Genomic DNA, 21,404 nt, shown 5'->3' on the forward strand with positions numbered 1-21,404 from the left:
ACTAAATTGTTGTTTTATTGCGAGTATAAAAGACTAAATATTATTTTTAACCTTAAATTTAATACTAAAGCCTTTGTATTTTGATGATGTTAGAGATTTGTCATTCACATGCCAAACTGAACCCAAAAAAAGTAGGAAAAGGACATTAGAGAGGCAGTGGCTCGGAACACGACAGAGAAACACTCATCGAATACTTGGGTTTTGTTGTCTGTCAAGACAGTTGTGTTTCCTTAATTATACAACTTCATAAAGGAGAGATTTAAATTTGTAGCATGCTTGGGAAAAAGGTAGAATAATAATTACTCAACTCCCATAAAAAAAAAAAAAAAAAAAACTCCCTTTTTTTGCTAAATAAATTATGAATCGATGATGGAGAACCTAGGATGTCTGTCGTGACATATATCCTTTCTCCCACCCACTATTTTAAATAGTGTGACAAATTAGGCTAATCTCATTTTAAGTTCTTAATCTATCCTTATATTGATTAGGTTTATTTTAATCCTTATATTGATTAGGTTTATTTTAATGTGAATTAGCCAGTTTCAAAACTAATTTAAAACATAATCACATTATGAGCCTACCGAATAAGTTAAATACAATTTGACTAATTCAACTCTCACCATATTTCCCATGTAGAGGTAATTATGTTGGGTCGGGTCGGTTCAAAATCGATTTGTTTTCCTCTCTTTCGTTTCCTTCCTTTCTTTCTTTCAAATAATTGAACTTGGGTTTCAAAAGATATATAAAAATAAAAACTACCTCCATGAAGGATCTTAGAGTAGGTATTCCATGGCTCGGAATTAATCATGGAAAGTGACTCGGGACAATCAATCTACACAAGAACATTGCTTTTCTCATTTTCTTTGATTTTTATAGTATTGTTATGAAACTTTCTTTGGGATTTTGTTGTTTTACTTTGAATATGAATAGCTAGTTTCTTTGTCTTATAGGGATTGATGTAGTCGTTGAACTTTGTGGATTGATTGCTTGATTTTATTTTTTTTTTTACAACATGTGGGGATGGAGAGGATCAAACTCACAATCTCTTGGTTGGAAATATATGTCAATTACTGCATGTTCACTTTGGCATTGCTTGATTCTCTTAATTGAATGAGTTTGAGTGTTCTATTTATGCTTCTCTATGTTAGCTTTTAATCTACTGATAAACTTGAATGATCTTAGATTTAAAATCTTGAGCTCGGGAGAGATGTTTTAGTGTTAGAATTGAGATATATAACTAAAAAAATTTTAAGATTGAGAAATTTATATTTTCTTTAGAGGCCGTCAAAAGACTTATTCATTAAAATTCTTACTTGTTATTTAAACTATACAGAGATATTGATTTCTTAATTAGTAGAGAGAATTAGTCTGCGCTAAGAACAGGTAGTTGAGATTTGAGAGTTAGTATTCTTTGGAATTAATAGTTAATTCAACCTTGAGTAATTAATTAATTGATTCATAGATTTAATAGGTGAAATCAATTCTCTAGGATCTTTATTCCCATTTATTTTCTCTATATTATTGTATATGTTTATTTGTTTATTCTATAATCTCTTATTCGGATTTTATTCTCTAAATAAAATTGAGCTGAACTTGAAACCCAATCCAGAGGACGATATTGGTATTGACTTTCACACTTTTATTAAAACATGATCCATACACTTGGGATAAGCAGTTTCTACAACATACACCGACCGCAACCATTCCTACCCTCTCTCTATATCATTTTGTCTTCAAATTTATTTTTATCTATGTAAATTTTTTGGGTGTTCTACGTGTCGAGTGGGAAGAAACTATTAAACGAATTTCCACAATCGATCAGCTTATTTTTTGTACGTTGGCAGGGAAGAAGGAAAGCCCAATTAAAAAAATATAGGTTTTTTTCCATGAAGATAGAAAAACGATCCGAGTGGAAGGTATTGAATTAGTGGGTGAAATAACAAAATGTGTTATTTCATAGGAAGAAATGAATGAGGAGCAAGGAACGTGATAGGTAGATGACTCTGTAAAAGATTAGAAAATCAAGTTTTAAAAAGAAAAACTAGACAAATTTTACAAGCGAACAAAAATTTAGGTCATCTCGTACAATTTTCTTATAGCGCCCTAGCCCTCTGTCTAAACGTTGTTTGATATAAACTTGACGTCCACGTTTCATTAGCCACATATAAGGATCACACAAAATTTCAGGTCAGAAAGTTCAGAATCAAAAAACATAGCTTCAATCTTTAGATATGTAGGTTGAATATGGGAATGTCAAATTGAATGGACAAGAATGGTGGTATTCAATTATGTGATTATTATTGCTTGGTGTGATGGGTAATTTGTGGAGATAATATATCCTCAATCAAGTTGTGGTCTTAAATTGCTCTACCTTCAAAATTAGAAATTAATTAATTAATTATGCTAAAGACTTCGGCTGACAACTGACAAGATATCTAGTTAAAAATAAAAAAAAAAACAAAAGAAAAACAAAACTGACAACTTTCACATGTTTTCCCAGCTCTTATCTAAATTAACTGCAGCTCCAAATCTAACCTCCATTTCATAATAGTCTTATATATTTTTTCCCTTAAATTCCACAATTGTAGCGATAAATAAATTTAATCATCAACTTTTTTTTATATGATAACAAATCTCGTATTCATGGAGCTATACTCGAATTAGTATACTTTAATTTTTTGTTGATGTTTGGTGTCGAATAATGACTGTAACTCTAAATTTTAGGGCCAACCTTTATCGAAATACATTTTGTATCATGATGTCTCAGACGAACCATTATAATTTGTCTAAGCTAGAACAAAAGTTTCAAGCTAACAAACATGTTGAATAGAGAGGCATTTGACCTAATATTAATTTGCATGCTTACCAAACCACGACATTAACGATTGAACCATTAAAAGAAAATTGGGTTTATTTAATGAGAAAGAAGTTTGTCATAGAGAAATCTGCCAAAGAAAAAAAGAAGTTGAACATTAGAAGAAAAAAAAAGATTTTTGAAAAACAAAAACCTATTTTTAAAAGCTACTTTTTTTAAAAAAAATTTACTTAGATTTAAAAAACGTTTTTAAATAAACAGAAAACATGAAGTTGAATTGGTTATTAATAGATATTAATGCTTGGTTATGGTTCCACGAGGAGAATTTGAGCCAATAATTCATTTAAACCTATAAGAAAAGTCATAACATATTCCATCTAAAAATGATGGATCAAAGTTTTCATTTCACCACAATTGCAGAGGCCACAAGAACAGGAAGGTCGATGGTAAACTAATTCATTCCGCAACCTCTTGAGTTTGATGAAATAAGTGCCCATAGGGAGCTAGTCTTGAGCAAGATTGGAAAGATCTCGATGGATTTATTGGATTTGTAAAGAAAATTCAAACAAAGTTCAATATTAATTGGGGAACGTCAAGAGATTTTAAAAAATTAGTAATGAGGAGGAAAAAAAAAAGGAAGGAAAATTTTATAAAAACCATTACAAAATTTGCTTATAACCCTTAATCCATTTTGGAAAATTGAAATCTATTATTAATTGTTTGCATTTTTTGTTTTAGAAAATTTTCTGACCTAATTAGTTACTTTGCGTATCAATATAATGAATTGTGTCATTTAACGAGCATTAATTTTCAATAATAAAAACTTCAAGAAAGTAGAGCCGTTATTACTTATTGGTTTTACCAATACCATCCATTCATAACCAATAACAAAGTGGGAAAAGAATCTCCAAATTTAGAATGGATAAAGTAATATAATATTTATTTACCGTTCTTTATATTTAGAAATAAATTTATTGCTTATTGATTAAATAAAAATATGACCAAAAAAATACAGTATCTTACTGACAATAAAAAATAATAGATATTCTCCAAAAACAAAATAAAAAAAAAGATATTTTACAAAAACAAAAAGGAAACCAAAAGATATTATATTTAATTTTGGACAGTTTTTTTAGTACAAAGTATATTATATTGGGGTATCGAAAAATTTTGACAGTTTTTGTATGATATAAATAGTAGAACTTTGATTAAAAAAAATGTAAGTCATTTAATGGTCAAGAGAATCATATTCCAACGATAAATGATATCTACTCTTCTATTTGAGATTGGAAGATCAAATCCTCCTACTTTATCTTTGTTGTACTAGAAAAAGAAAATTATTTAATAAAATTTCTCTTAATTGTTTGACCTATTTAGAAAATAATAATATGGAATTAAGAAGCCCGGAAATCGTTAACTAAACATCATAAGATAAAATATCTATTATTATCTGAAAGATCGAATTTTCAGTATCTCACCCTTGAAAAAAATTTGAAAATAAGATGAACAGATTTTTTTTTTCAGTACAATAATTTGAGGATATGGGGATCGAACTTCCAACCATTTGGTATATGAAGGGTTGAACTTTCGACCTAAAAAAAAGAAATAGATATCACTTACTATTCACTTATGTTCATATGTTCCTAGGAGATTAATAAAAGTTAAAATTATAGAAACCAAACGTGCCGGAAGTTTAGAAACCAAAAAAGAAGAAAAAAATATAGGGATTAAAACGAGTATTTAAACCAAAAAATAAAATTAAGTTCCTTTTTTTTTTTTTAGTTTCTCCTTGGAGTGTTGGACAAAATGCCAACTCACATTAAGTCATGTGTAGGCATCATCCAGCTCAGTTTTCAAACCTCCAACACAACACAACACTTTCTTCAACTATATTATTTAACAACTCTCTCTCTCTCTCTCTCTCTTGTCTCTTCCCATTTTGGAAATTCCATTTTCACCACTTTCGAGCTCACACCCATGGCAGAGGAATCCAAGAACCCCGAATCCACTCCGCCGCCGGCCGAAGAAGTCCCCAAAGACGTCGCCGAGGAGAAAACCGTAATTCCACCACCTCCGCCGCCGCCACCGGCTGAGGACAAGCCGGCCGATGACTCCAAAGCCCTCGTCCTAGTTGAAAGTAAATAATCCTTTTCCCTCTCTCTTAATTGTTAACAATTAAAATATCTTGGGGCTGCCTCCATCTCTGTTCTGGGTTTCGATTAAATTTTAATTTGGGAAAGGGGTTTCTTTTTTGTTTTTATTTCGCCTTTTTCTGTCTTCTGTTTGGTTCCCGAGAAAACTCCAAGAAAATTAATCAAACTATTTCCAACCACCCAAACACCGCTCAATTAATTAATTAATTAATTAATTATTTATTTATTTTCTGCAGAGGTTCCAGAAGCAGCTGAGCCGAAAAGCGCCGAGGGTTCTGTAAACAGAGGTCTTCATAACGATAACCCTATCTTTTTATTTTTATTTTTCTTTTCTTTTTTTTTTCTCGAATTTGATATATAATTTTTTTTAAATATATATTTTAATTGTTTCTGTGCTACGTAATATAAATCTTATTGGGACACTAAAAAAATCATCAGCGAATATGGAAAATGTTTAGGCTAAAATAGAATACCATGAACATTTTGGGTCCATTCATACTATTTATGGTATCTGTTCCCACAAATTATGCTTTGTTTTTTAATCCATATTCAAAATTGTTTTTATTTTAGTCAGAATTATTTTTAAGAATATCTTTTATTTATTCAATTTAGCAAAGTTTAGGCAGGTTTAAATACTTTTCTCATCTATGTTCTTGTAGTTTTGTTTCATTTCCAATGTTTTCTACTTTAACTGGTGACAATTTTAAAAGTACATGGACAAACTAATCTCATTTTGAAGAGATGAAATCGAACGTTTTGAAAGTGACTCAAATGAATATATTTGAATAGTAAAAGGGAGAACAAAAATAGTATTTAATAATTGTTTTAACATGTAAACTGAATCTACAAGATAGAAAATAAGTAATTATGAAAGAAGATGAATAAAATAGGATTTAAAACTAATTTATTTTGAGTGAGTAATTTAAAATTTGATTTGTTCAGATACTGTGCTGGCAAAAGTTGCGACAGAGAAGAGGATGTCACTGATCAAGGCTTGGGAGGAAAGTGAAAAGTCAAAGGCTGAGAACAAGTAAGATTCTATTCGGCTTTTTCTTCTATTCAAATTTCACACCATTTTAAAATTCTATTTTCATTCTTTTCCTTAATGACATTTTTCTACTCTTTTTGGTTTCTATCTTTTGAAACTGTAAATATTTTGTTTCGAAACATTTTGTTCAAATCTTACCCATTTAAAACAAATATATATAAAGAAAAAATACTTTGTTTGTGAAGTCTTCAAACTTTAAAAGTAGCTTCTGAAATGTATATGTTTGAAGTTTGAAGTTTGGTTAAGATTCAAAAGTAGTTTTAAAGTTAAAAAAATAAAAAATAAAACAAAGAAATTGTCAGCAATAAATTTAAGCCCCATTGATAAGGATTTCATTTCTAATTTTGTAATTTTAGAAATTATAGTTTTTTAGAACTTTTTTTTTTCCTTCTGTTGTATGCCATAAAGCTGATGTTTATCTTATATTGCGTTTTGCTTTAAAGCTTGCAACATGCTTTCTAAAATACTTTCCAACTTTTTCCAAAATATTTTCTAAAACCGTATGTTCGTAAAGATATAGTCCATTGTGCTATTGGCTGTCTCGTTTTGAGTTACGTTTTCTAAAACCATTTTTCGTAAACGTGGGAAGGTTGCAATATAGTTCATTGTGCTATGGGCAGTCTCATTTTGAGTTTGCTTATTTGCTTGTGGGTGGAAGCAAGTGCCTCAAAAAATTATTCTACGAGCCTAATCAGAGTGCAATTGTGACGGTTGAAATTTTTTTTTTAATACTTAAAATTTAGCTTAGATTTTGAAAACATAGTGTTCTCAAACTAGGGCATTAATTTTTCAAAGAATAAAAACTAAGAACAAATTCTACTGCCACACCTAATATGAGAATATCCTAGCTGTATGATGATGGTTGGTGATAGTTGAACTCAGTTGATTTCAATTACTCATCATTGAGAGTTCAAAATTTCCCAACCCCACTTGTAAATTTGTAAAGAAAAAGAAAAATCTCATGTAGTTTTTCATAAAGTATTTAGTTTTAGAGGTTAAAAGTGACTTTTGAGCATGTGTTAATTTGTTTTGCAACTGAAACTCCTTGAGCAGAGCACACAAAAAGCTATCTTCTGTTGTGGCATGGGAGAATAGCAAGAAAGCATCTGTTGAGGCTGAGTTAAAGAAGATTGAGGTATCAAATCTTCATATTACTTTAATATTGTCCACTTTGAGTTTAATCAGATACGCATTTATCTTTGGGCTCCATTCAAACTAGCTCGAATGAAAGATGCTTATAAATAAACTCGTGATTTTCCTCATCGCTTATGATATAAAGCTTAGTGAACTATTTATTCCATTTTTATTATCGTCTTGATAACTTTTACTGTTCTGGTTGCATCTGGATCAAGGAATTTAGTAATTGAGGGGAGAAATCGAACCATCAACCTTAAGGATTGTAATACATGGCTTATCCACTTGAGCTATGCTCGGATGGCCTAGACCCAAGAATTATATCTTTGTAGATATGTCAATATTTCTATATATTCAAGATTTTGACATCAATAAGGAGAAGTTAATCGATATTTCATGAAATATGGGGATATTTTGGTGGAAGCAGAGAATTATAGATATGGCTGATTAGTAGTCTGGGAGTGCTCTTGTTTTGATAGTAAACAAACTTTTGAGCAGGAAAGTTTGGAGAAGAAGAAGGCTGAATACATTGAGAAAATGAAGAACAAAATTGCTCTGCTCCACAAAACAGCAGAGGAGAAGAGGGCAATAATCGAAGCCAAGCGCGGAGAAGATCTTCTCAAGGCGGAGGAGACGGCTGCCAAGTACCGTGCCACCGGTACCGCCCCGAAGAAGCTTCTCGGCTGCTTCTAGAGCTGAACGTCGTCTTGACCGACACCGATCATACTGTACCGGAAAGTGAAAATCTTCACCAGTTCATCTCTCATTTGGGTGTTGATTAATTATTACATGTGTTCTTCTGTGTGATGGAAGGAACTGTTGGTTGTGTTGATTTAATTATTTGTGTGCTTAGTGAAGGTTTAAAGTGTTTGTTGTGAATATGATATTTGGAGGAAGATTAATTTGAATGTAAATCAATATTGTTATAGTGATTATAATTTAATTATTGCAACAGAACCAGATGTGAAATGTTTGTGAATTCTACTTTTCTGTTCATGTTCTTTTGACAACAATGTTGTTTTTGCTTTCTTTTATTGAAATTTTGCTTTTTTAATAAAGGAAAAATCTTTTGCTTTGTAATCTATTTTCAAAAACATCCTTAAAGTTCAAGTCTATATACAAATACATATATTCAAAATTATTTCAAAATGCTTCTGGACATAGAGAAAGTGCTTCCTTTCTAAATATAGCCTAAAGATTTTTTTTTTTTTTTTGAAGTTTTAAAAGCGTTTTTGACAAATTAGTCAAACGCTATAAAAAAAATTAATTAATATGATTTTTAGAATATTTCTCACTCTTTTAAAAGTTATGTCAATAATTTTAATCTAAACTGTCTGTAATTTCTTTGAAACAAAATAATTTTTTAGGTCAACAAGAAAACTAGATAAGAATATTGGAAGAGACAAACTTCAGCTGACTGATTTGACTGAAAATTAGATTTTACAGTTTTGGACATTATCTACGTGACAACTCAACTATACAACTTAGCTTTTTTTTTCTTTTATCAGGAATTCAAATTTACAATTTTTTAATTGAAAATAAATATCAATTAGGTTTAGGTTGATAGTTTAGTTAGAACACAGTTTTCAACTTCGGTTCTCATCTTATTAATTGAGCATAATTAAAATAAATAAAATATGTACTAAATAAATAAATAAAATTTCACAAATCTAGATATAGTTAAACTATACATATATTTTCAATCATAAAGTCTTAGGTTCGAATCTTCATTCATACATATTGTTGTACTAAAAAATTGTATATTTTTAGTCTTTGAATTTTGAAAAATAAGTCTCTTGATATTCTAAAAAGTTGCACTTTTTGATCCTTAAGTTTTGAAAAGTAAATTTAAAAAATTATTCAAGTCACTTTTTGGATGGTAGTAGTAATTGATTTGACTATTTTTATTAATATTTTTTTAATGTAGATGTAGGAAGAAAAAAATATGACATCAAATTAAAAAGACGAAAACCCTTCTCCCCTCACCCCTCTATAGGGTTAGCAACTAGGCCGGTTGGGGACAGGTGCATTCTCCATTCTCAAGCCTCTCCGCATAAACAAAATGTCACCATCCCGTGGACCTCACGTTATTTTTAATACAATACTGATGTGTCAAGCAGTAAATAGAAAAATGTATAGTATTTCGAAACCATTTCATTAAGGTTTTCATAGGTATAGCCTTAGACTATAAGGTTAGGTATATATCTTGTTTTACTTCATTTTTTGTGCTTCTTCAACACGAACCCCTTAGATGCTCACATTCTTTTTATTCGTTTTTGGTTCAATCCTGTTCATGCAAAGGTTGAGGAAAACTGCTGCTGTGTTTTTTCATTTTTCTGTCAACCTAATTTAACCCCTCATAACTTTCTTCAAAGACCTTCAAATTGTACTCCATTTGAAGCTAAAAGGAAAAAGAACAAGAGGAAAAGAAAAAAAGCTTGGTTGCACGTCCATGGAGGCCCCATAAACGTCATAGCAGCTGCTGGAAAAAGCTTGCTCAAAATGTATAGCACATTAATCTTCTGCTACTTTGGCTCCTTTGTCCCTTAACCATTCTTCATTGCAGCTTTTGGGTATCAATTTGGGAGTCTAAACTTGCATATTCATCTGGCTAACCAAGATTCCATTCTAAACTAAGCTCACTCCAACTGATTCAAACCAAGTTTTCTGTAACTGCAGAGTTGACTGTACCTGCTAACTCAAGCGCTTGTGCAGCCCTGTCCACTAGTACATGTCTTAAGAAGCTCTGTGGCAGTAAAAAACATATATATATCTTTCATTTGGCTTTGGTTTTACTCCAATTTTGGTCAGTATTGAGCTCAAAATGATTCCTTGAAAACCTCCACTCGCACTAAAAATCCCCTGTTCTTGGGATATTGATGTTGCTGTCACATTTTTTGCTCGTGTTTTCACTCTTATTTCGTGGTTCTGTTTATTGTTTCCGCTCTCATACTTCATTACCCTTATAGTATCTACATTTTTGTCCAATTTGTAGCCTATTTTCGGAAGCTGTCAGCTCCTGGAAATCGTCCAAGTTCACCTTACTAGAGCACGAATCACTCAGTTTTTCTGAATTTTTGTGGGTACTGCCTCTTTTGGTTCGTGTTTTTCTGCCACTTTTGGTTGTTATTTTTGTTGTTTCCTCTCTCATACGTCATTATATATATGAAATCTACAGTTTTGTCTAATTTTGAGCCCATTTTCACGAGTCATCAGCTCCCAAAAATTGCTCAAAGACACCTACCCGAGAAGCAAAATCTCTTTCTTCTGTTGTTCTTTTTCTATCGCAACCCTCGTATAATTCATGTCATATGTACCATCTTGAATTTAACTCAGTTTTTAGTCCATTTGAATTGTTAAATGGTATATTTTCACAGGAATTTTGTTGGTTTGTAAGGAGTACAAACAAGTTTCAGTTAGGGAAATGAGTGATCCATAGTATATAAGAAAAAACAATTATCTCCATTGATATGAGGCCTTCTAGGTAAAACTAAAAGTAAAGTCGTAGGCTATACCCAAAGCGAACAATATTATATCATTATGGAGATACTCGGGTACGAGGGATACCGTTGTCGTTAACAAAATTCACTCCAAAACATATACTTAGAGCATGTTTTTCCACCTTTGGAATCTGGATTTGCTGCCTTTTTTTTGCCTTTCATTCTTCCGTTTCTATTTGAGCTTAAAAATGCCTCATGTACACTCTTCAATTTGCTTTTAGTGTTTCTTGTTGATTATCTCCATCAACTTGCTTGAGGTTTGATTCACCATAAATAAGTTTAATTTGTCTGCTTTTAAATAACTCAATAGTAAGTGGCACATGTTGAATATATGTCAATTATTGTTGAGCTATGCTCACTTTGACCATCATTAGTTAAAGTTTTAGAGTATGATTGTAATATTATCTATAAGTTGAAGGATAGTTTTTGTAGTTTTTCTTATTTTTTTAATTAATAATAATTTCAAGTTGGTTTCTTTCCGCTTAAACTAATTTGCATGAAGTTCATACCCCAAAACTTAGGTGTACTTTAATCTTTAATTTCATCCATTTAAACCCGAGTGTTAGCAATTCATCCTCCTCAAGATAGAATATAAAATTTATTCATGAACCAATCAACAAATCATACAAAATTGCTTGTATCAAAAAAAAATCATACAAAATTGCTAAAGCGAGCATAGCTCAATCATAATTAACATATACCTCCAACCAAAATGTTGTGAGTTCAAATTCTCTCCCCAACATGTATTCAAAAAAAAAAACAAATGATACAAAATTCTAACTCACAAAACACTCAAAATCCTGAAAAAAAATAATACACAATAGGTCTCAATCGACACCATAACTAGTTAGAATATAATACCCAAATCCAACTAATTAAAAGCACTCAATACACAATTAGAACAATCGATAGTTACGAAAAATAGTCTCAATCGACACCATAACTAGTTAGAAATCTTCCAAACTAAACTTTTTAATTAATACAGGAAATAAAAAATTGCAACACTACTTGAATTTCTAGGCTAAAATAAATGAAATTAAAAATTTAAGATTAAAATTTACTTACCCACGCCTAAGTTCAAAAGCCATGAATCAACTCAATTCTTCCATTTTAATTTATTTGAACCAAGTCCAACCTAATTCATACGGTTTAATTAGGTTGATGGGATGAGAGTTTATCAAACAAATTTCAAAAAAAAAAAAAGAAAAAATCACAAATCAATATTTACTGGAAATATATATTTGAATTGATCCTCAAATATACATAAAATATTCCCAAAGTGAAGAAGTTGAACACACACATCATCCCCAGCAGAAGCATAATTCAGCAACCCATTGGTTGAAATCTGATCCTGAGAATCGATCACCGCCGTGGGTTGGCCGCCGTCCGATCCCAACCTCTGAGAAAGCCCAGTTCCGGCGGCGGCGATGTCGGCATCGGCGGCGGCGAGCCACTCGGCGAAGAAGAGCCTGGGCAGAGGGCATTTCGGGGAATCCACGGAGTGATCTGAATTGGAATCTGAATTAGCTGTGGAAATTGTTTGGTTGTTTTGAGGCGATTTTGGTTTTTGGAGTTTCTTTTTAAGGTAGGAATGCCACAAGTTCTTTACTTCGTTGTCGGTTCTTCCCGGCAAATGCTGTGCTATTTGAGACCACCTGATCCAAAATCCCAATTTAATTAATTAGTCTAAATCAAAAAATAAAAAAATAAACAATTAGAGGAGGAGGCATAGACACTCCATATAACTTTTCGTAGCTTTGGATTGGTTATTGTATTTTCCTATTTACAAAACAATGGATGAAATTCTTTAATACAGATTAAAAAGCAATCAATTTATGGATACATTTCAATAAATTGAGTGAACTATTATTGTAATGTCATGCTAAAATTATAATAAAAAAATAGATAAAAATAAAAATGATTGAACTAAAATGGATGACAAACGGATGTTTTAAGAGTACGAATACCAAAATGAACTAAATCAAAAGTAATACAGGGATCAAAATAGTATTAAACTGTTATTATTCATAAATTTCCACGCTCCTATACTAACGTCACCTAGCTATATATTACATAAAATGTCAAACTTAAGCCCCGACATAGTTCTTTTCTTTCAATTTGGAATTAGAGATTTGAACTTCCGACCAATGATGATTTGATTTGGGTTTTAGTTAATTAGCATTGAAAAGTTGTCATAAATTATGATTAAAAAGGTTAGGTGTGAGAAAGTAGAGAGGGAGAGAGAGGATTTGGGTTACTTGTTTCCAAGGATGTGATGAAGGCCAAGAACTGTATCTTCCTCTTGCTGCGAAAACGTGCCTCTTTTAAGGCCAGGCCTCAAGTAATTCATCCACCTCAATCTACAGCTCTTTCCATTTCTCTCCAATCCTGCCATTCATTCCATACCAAAAACAAAAATGCTAATTTAATGTCAATACCGAAAAATGAAAGGAAAAAAAAAAAAAAAAAAAAAAAAACTGACCAGCCTTGAGAGGAAGAGAGCTCCAGCAGCCATGGCCATGGTTGAGGATGTAGTTTCTCAGCCTCTGGTCTTCCTCAGGCGACCATAGCCCCTTCCTGTGCTTCACCTTTCCTCTATGCGACGCGGTTTCACACCCCATTAACGTTAATTTTCACAAAATTATTAACGTTGGACAATCAACAAAAATGAGGCTTCAGCTTCAGCCTTTTCAGTATTTAAACCTCCAAATTGTTGGTCAAAATTCACATCGGACACAACAGGGATTAAATAAAAGAGAGGGGATTTATTACAATAATTAGGGATTGAAAAATATAAAATAAAAATGGGTTTTGGAAGGAGGAATTATTGGGTTTTGAAAATTATTTTAATTTCATTGGGTTTGGTTTAGGGTTTCCAAATGTCAAAGTAAATCCATGATTAATTTTGAGCCGTCCACTCCTTATTTTGCACTCTACATTTAATAATAATTATTGAAATCATAAACAAAAAAAAACTTCATCAAGTGAAGAAGGATTCCAATTTTCTATGCCTTTCCTACTTCTCCACTCATTTTGAAAATATTTGGATCTTCATGGGTGAGGACCCATCTTATTTGACAACTCAAAAAAAGAAATGTAAAAAAAAAAATGAATTGTCAATTTTTCCAATTGAACGAGTGTTCTCACTCGTACTAGTAAAATATTTTTGAAAAATACTTGTTTTCTTTTTTACTTCATTATATTGAAAAATACTTGTTTTCTTTTCTACCTCACTATAAAATTATTTAAATTTTATAACTTTCTAATCTATTCCATTTTTCTCTTGATTTTTAAAATAACTAAGTTTTTATACTATCATTTACACCAAATATGAGATTAAATGATTGTTATAAATAGTAAAAAAAATCATAAATTGTTTCGAGTGCGACTTTTGCTGGAAAAAAAATATTATCTTTACGAATTTTTATAAATTCATGACGTTCAAAAACTATCACAAAATTGAAAAAAAAAATTTGATTCCATGATAGTCAAATATTGTCATTAAAGGTTGGAGGTATGATTTTGGTGGGAAAAAAGCATATTAACCGTCATAAAACGTTGGAAGCACGATTTTGACGGAAAAAAAAATAGGGTTTTACAATTTTTCATTATTTATAACATTTTTAAGCATGAAGCAACGAAAATTGGAATTCAACCAACTTCAAAAAATGTCCTGAAATGTTAGGGGCGCATTTTCTCAAGAAAATAAAAGATTCCCTAATTTTTTATTACTCACAACATTTTCCAAATGTCACCAAAAGTAATCTCTTTGAATCCTATGTCATAAGCATCACAAATGCGAAGCTGATCATACATTGTAATATGATATCAAACATATATTTGTTAAGTTGCTAAATTAGGTATATATATATATATATATATTACATAGGTATTTTAAACTATATATTAAGTTGTGCTCAAATTGTCAGATGGACACATATTAATGTTATATTAGGTCGCTGAAAGTAGATATTTATTGAGTGGCGTTCCCAAAAGCTTTATTTTTTAAAAAAGTATTTGTGTATTTTTATAGAAAAAATTAGTACAAGAAATTAGAGAAACGTGTAAAATTAATTGGTAACTTTGATAACAACAATTATTTTATTTTATTTGATAATTGTAATGCAAGTTTAGCTCCGGTGAACTATAATAATTTTGTGTCTAATAATCCTTTAACTTATTGTACAATTTCTAAAATCAACCAGTTTTATTACACACAAAATTTAATTTGATGTCTAATAAATGGTTTAGTTTTTTAAAAAAGTTTAGATAAGTCAAGGACCTATATCAAATACAAAAATAAAAGTTCAACTACCTATTAAAATATTTTTTAAAATTTAGGGATCTATTAGACACAAAATTTGAAAGTTTAGAGATCTATTAAATAGTTTCTAAAATACGAACACCTATTAGACAGAAGTCTAAAAGTTCGAGAAATAAAAATTGTAATTTAACCTAATTGTTAATTTACACCAGTTAAATTATTGTAATAAATAGTTATCTTAACTATATTTCATCTACAGCATCTTTTATTTTTTTTTTAGTTTTCTATTTTTTTAAAATAAATCTTGTTTATTGACAACTTTTAAAAATTCTTGACTATTTAAAGCATTTTAAGTCTTTGTCAAAATTGAAAACTAACAAAATAGTTTTTAAAACATTTAATTTTCAATTTTTAAAATTTGTCTACAATTTTAAAACATTTTAAAAATATATTATAAAATATAGAAAATTGCCACTATGCAGGCATGATTCTTAGAAATAGAAAAATACAAACAAAACCTTTATCAAATAGGCATATAACAAATTTTAATCGTAAATTAAAAAGTCTAAAAAATTAATATTTTGAGTTGACCCATTACTAATAAACTTTTTTCCATAGTACTATTTAAAATTAAAAATAGTTAAATTAATCATTATTTTAATAAGTGTAATTATTAAATAATTTTTTTTTTCTTTTCTTAAAAAAAAGTTTCGAAAAATTATCATAAAAATAATCATCTAAATTTAAAGATAAACTTCATCCAATAACTCATTAAATTTCCTGAGGTAAAACCATAAAATCTTATTAGGACTTTAAAGATTAAATTTTTTAGTTTAGTCGTAAAAGTAATTTCTTTCGGGTTGTGTTTAATAGATCCTAAATTTTAAATTGTATCTAATAGCTTAACTTAGGGCCTAAAATTTGAAAGCATCTAATAGGTCTATAAACTTTCAATTTTACGAAATCCTGACCTTATATCAATTTAGTGTCTAATAGATCCATAAATTTTAAAAAATTTCTAATAAGTCAATATTTTTTTAATAGATCATAAGTCAATGATCTATTAGACATAAAATCAAAATTATTTCAAGAACTGAAAAGTTTAACACCTATTAGACATAAAATTGAAAAAAATATTTTAGATACAACACTGAAAATTTAGAGTTTGTATGGTTTGTGATCTAAATATAGAAATCAAATGAGGGGATTCAACCAAATAGAGTTATATTTCATTTTTTTAGTATTTTCTAACAAGTATTTAGTAGCATATGTAAAAATTGTTCAAGATGTATTTAGTAATATATTTATAAACTAGTAGTAATTACCAACTAAATATTCACTTCAATCTAAAATATTATTAATGAATTTATTAGTATATATATTATAAATTTTTTATAATTATTATCTTACCTTATTGTATAATTTATAGTGTATTATGTTTTACATTATCTTTAACAAAAATGAAATGAGTATATAATATAAAAATATATTTATCTAAATTTTAACTTTTTTTTAATGTAATTCTACATTTAAAATTTCAAATTTAAAATCTGATAGCATAAAATGTTATTTCTCAATTTTTACTCTTTAATTTATAAATTTTAAAAATGGTTTTAAAAATAAATCTATCAAATAGATATGGAGTGAATCAATTTGATTATCCAATCAAATCAATTTGAGTTCGATCCACCCATATGTTGTATTTAAAAAAAAAAAAGAGTGAACAATCATTACCCACTTATTGTGGCTCTTATATCACGATCTCACTCGTGTAAGTTTCGCCAATGTTGTCACCATCACCGAGAGGTAAAATTACCTAATTTTTTCCTGAATTAAAACTACAATATTTTAAATTTTAATTTTAAAATAATTAGTTTTATTTTACAATTAATAGAAAAAAAACTACAGGAAAAAGGGTCCCGTTTGTTGGATATGTATTTATGCAATTTCTAAGTTCCTTGCTCTAAGGTGGACATTTTCATTTACAAATTTACAAACTTGGTGACGACTGATCAAAAAATTTATTTCAGATTTATTTTATAAGAAAATAAAATAAATAAATAAACAAACAAAGTCAAAATTTCACAACTGCGAAAAAAAAAAAGTCAAAATTTCACAGAACTGAAGATAAAAAAAATGGCATTGTACGGTACAGGATGCGTGTGCCAAAGTCAATTGTGCCCTGCCTATTCACTTGACTCTTGAGAATTTTGCCTTTCCTAATAGTAAAAATATGTAAAACTTAAAAAGATAATATTTTTGGGGTTCGATTATAAGTTTACTCCTAAATTTTAAGAGTTGGTAAACTTATTCGTTTTAATTACAAAAATTTTTAAATTGGTAAGTTGAGTTATACGATCTTTATACTTTTGAAAAAGTTCTAACAAATTCCTAAACTGTGTTTAATAAGTTTTAGAATTAATTTCGACAATTTGACAATGTTATGCCACAAAATGTTTCAGTATTTACTATGTCTGTATTTCATATTAAAAATGACGTGAGGTCCACTAATATTAATAAATATTTTATAAAGAACAAAACTTTCTCGAACTAAAACATATATTTAGTCCAAATTTATTCCAATTATTAAGGAGTTTGGCTTGCCGACAAACATAATTAAACTGGTTGTCCCTGTCCGTTTGACTTCAATCTCTATCACCCAATTGGCTTACTGGTTACTAAACAATTAAAAGAACCAAATTGGTCCCCAACTAAATGGTTTTTTTTTTTTTATATCAAGTAAATGGTTAATTTAGAAACCATATTAAAAACTAGTTACTTTCTAAATACCAAGGTTTACAAATTACATTGTTTACTAAAATAAATATTTTAAATTTTAAATATAATGAAAGATAATTTTCTAAAATAAAAATTCAAAATAATTATGTTGTATTTATTTTTTTATGATCTTATTAGTATTTATGTTTTTTAGAATGGGAATCAAGCAAAATAAATGAGTTTCTAATATTTCCAAAATTTGTATACAATTTTCACAACGTTTTTCAAGGAACACAAACGATGGAAACGCAATTTTTTTCAAAAGCTAGAACAAAAAATAAGAATGTGACCAAACATCTCTTTAAAATCAATGTCTTATATGATCTCAATTCTCATCAAAGTCGAGCTAAAACATAACTTGCGTAAAAAAACTTCACTCCATCCGAATTAAAGGCTTTGGTTATATTAAGTTTCAACTCTCTTCTTGTCTTTAAATTTTTAAAAAGCATGAAAATATTTATGGATAATGATAATGTTGTCGCTATAGAATGATCCGGGATAAATGCATATTGAGTTTCTAAAACCACCTTATTTAATAAGTTAAAAGTAGAAAAAATTATGTATGGAGATAAAATCTAAAGTTTAAAGATTTTAAATAAAAGATTATTTTTTATACTAATTTCACTTATTCACGTTCACAACTCAATCTCAAATTCTCAATATTCTTCTTTTACTTCTTCACATCCATTATATTATTTTTCTCGTCTAAATTTTCTTCACACACCTTGGTCTCAATTTTTCAATACCCTCTCCTATACACCACATTTGCACAGTAAAATTTTATAGGTTAAATTTGGTATAATTGTGTCATCCTGATATATTTCATATCTTATTCAATTATTTTTATATAATAATAATTATAAATAATTGAAATAAGTTTCATCAATTTTCATGATCTTTTTTACGTCAATATTCCCATAAATATATTATTTATACTTTTAGATTTGATAGTTAAAAGTGATGAATTATATTTAATAATAAGCTGCTATAAAAGTCTTATTTACTCATTTAAATAATTTTCATAATTTTTCTGGAAATTTCCATACATTTGAGTATTGGTTTAAACGAAAGAATAAAATTAAACCTTAATTTAATTACGAAATGCGTTCCATTCCATGGGGTAGGTGGCATCAATTGAACACGCGCTTTGTTTTCATCAAGGAATCGATGACTTTGACAAGTTAAAAAAAGGATTCATTTCTTCATCAATCATTGTCCCATAGTCTATTTTAAATACTTTTTCCCACCTTATCTAAATGTCCTATATATATTTTTCAATAAATAATTTCACTCCCAAATTTTGATTCTTTTTTCATCAATGGAAGATTATGAAAAAGATTTTTCTCTTATCTACGAGATTTTCTTTTAGAAAAAAGTCATTTTCCACCCATTAAAATTAGATATTTGTTGTCAAAGCGGAGGTACATTTTCCACCCATTAAAATCAGATATTTGTTGTTTAATTGGCATATACCTCCAACCAAGAGGTTGTAAGTTCACATCTCCTCCCTAATATGTTGTACTAAAAATTTGCTTAAATCCAATTGGCTCATGAATTTTTAAGTTTATTCTACGGTGGTTCCACTCAATCATGCCTTAATTCTCTTATATTCGAATCCACACAAAATAACAACGATAACCAAATTGATTTTTATGTTTACACTAAAATGAAAGTATTATAACAAAAGTTGAAAAAGCTTAAAATTTTATATAATTTTTATCCTAAACTTGATCCACAAGGTGTACCAATTTTCAACGTCAGCTTTCTTTTTTTTAGTACAAGCTTTCAATTTAATTATTTCATCAAATTGAACTTTATACTTCCACGTTGAAATTTTTAACTTTTCTTCTAATTTCAATTGAAAATAAGCTTCGCACAAAATTAAGTTTCTTATACCCGCTAAATTTGGGAGTAAATTTATTTATTTATTTATTGAAATTCGGTGAATTAAAAGGTAAGGGTGGCTATTTTTATATTACACGTGCCAAATTTTGGGAGGGGATATGATTTAAATATGATGAATTTGTTTTACCAAATTCTTTAAATATTCTTAAGGGTACAATGGAATCATTGATGATGTATTGATGCATTCTCGTCTTATACATATACACAGATGTGTTGAAATTATTTAAAGAATATTATTGTTTTATTAAATATTTTCATTGTTTTGTAGTCTCATGGAAAAAAAGTCCATTCTGTCACGACTTGATACTTGATTATTTTAAGAATACTAAATTAAAAATACAAGTTAAAATAATGAATTAACACTTGTTTAACAAAAATATCTTGTACCTCTTATTTCTAATTAAATATGGAACCACCATTTACATAATTTATGTAAATTAGTGGTGGGGAATATTATTTGGTTCAAGAATTCTATAATATAATTGCCTTTCAAAATATTTTATTTATTTTACTTTTCTTTTTATTGAAACAAATGAGAATAGAAAATTTGTTAATCTGGAAGGAAATCGTTAGGGTCGGTTTGAAAATATTTGTAACAAACTTTTATTTGAATGCTATTATGCCAAATTAGCTAATATTTGTAAAATAAACTTATCAATAAAGTATTTATTAATGTCAATTTAAGCATAGTTGAACTGGTTAAAGCAATCCCTAACTAACAAAATGTTTGAATCGTCACACCTCACATATTGTTGTAGTAAAAAAATATATATATATATTATTTGTTAATAGTATTAATTAATAATAGAGATTACTTCAAGGTTGAACTATATAATTGAAATTTTTTTTATATAAGTTAAAATGATAAATTAAACACATCCATTTAAATTTTGTAACTAAATTTGTATCCAAAAATATATATATTGACAAAGGGATCTAAAGAAAAACCAATATACATTTGAATTATGATTTGTTAAGATTAATAACCTCAAAATAATATAAAGTTTATTTCAATAAGAGTTTTCTAGAATCATTTTTGGCTGATATAATTAAAAATATAAAAATTATGTAATAGAGCCACTTCCCCTATAATATATGCTTATAAAAAATTTTGAATTTTCTATTTATTTATTTTCCAGTGTACTTGCCCAAAAATTATGTAAATTGCTTGACTCGAGGACAATTAAACAAATGGATGATGCTGATCAAATTATCTCCCTTTTAAAGGCTATGAGAAAAATAAAATAAAGTATTTCTTTTTTCTTTCAACATTAAATAACATTATTTGAGTATATGTTCAGAAGTGAATATAGTTCTACGATAATTAACATATATCTCTAACAAAAAAAAGTGTGAATTCAATCCCACCCTCATGTGTTGTAGTAAAAAAAACATTATTTGAGTACTCAACCGAAATCTAGCTCCAAACATTTTTGTTAATCTGACCATTGCTAAATAGATATCAGTTCCACCACTTCAACCTCATTTACTTTACAGAAAAATCAAATCATGAATTTTTAATATATTATTTTATTATTTTAAACTTTCTTTTGTTTATTTTTGCTACTAATAATTTTTCTTTCTTTCTTTGTTTATTTTTATTATTAATCCTTTTTCTTTTAGTAAAACAAAATTATCGAACTTTAATGAGTTGATTTGATTTTATTATAAAATTGTATAAATTTCTATTTAATTTATCAATTGTTTACTTATACTTTGTTATTATTAATTAATATCAATAAAAATTTTAAAATAGAATTTGTTATTATTATTATAAAATTAAAATTTATTGATATTTTACATTAAC

At 28.6% G+C, this 21,404-nt stretch overlaps 2 protein-coding genes across 2 annotated transcripts; one reads left to right on the forward strand and one right to left on the reverse strand.

Moving 5' to 3' along the window:
• The first annotated feature begins 4,679 nt into the window (after positions 1-4,679).
• On the forward strand, positions 4,680-8,129 carry LOC111025889 (remorin). Its single transcript, XM_022303796.2, has 5 exons — positions 4,680-4,952; positions 5,205-5,255; positions 5,911-5,998; positions 7,070-7,151; positions 7,649-8,129. The coding sequence occupies exons 1-5, from the start codon at positions 4,793-4,795 to the stop codon at positions 7,841-7,843; spliced, it is 576 nt and encodes a 191-aa protein (XP_022159488.1). The 5' UTR covers positions 4,680-4,792; the 3' UTR covers positions 7,844-8,129.
• Positions 8,130-11,852: 3,723 nt separating this feature from the next.
• On the reverse strand, positions 11,853-13,405 carry MYB19 (myb domain protein 19). Its single transcript, XM_088125822.1, has 3 exons — positions 13,133-13,405; positions 12,909-13,038; positions 11,853-12,305 (listed from the first exon to the last, which is right to left on the reverse strand). Exons 1-3 carry the CDS (start codon positions 13,269-13,271, stop codon positions 11,861-11,863), a joined length of 714 nt encoding a protein of 237 aa, XP_087981948.1. The 5' UTR covers positions 13,272-13,405; the 3' UTR covers positions 11,853-11,860.
• Between the last annotated feature and the right edge of the window lie 7,999 nt (positions 13,406-21,404).

Source organism: Momordica charantia (genome assembly GCF_013281855.1).
Source record: "Momordica charantia cultivar OHB3-1 chromosome 6 unlocalized genomic scaffold, Mcharantia_2.0 BLBB01000006.1, whole genome shotgun sequence".
NCBI classification, from domain to species: domain Eukaryota; kingdom Viridiplantae; phylum Streptophyta; class Magnoliopsida; order Cucurbitales; family Cucurbitaceae; genus Momordica; species Momordica charantia.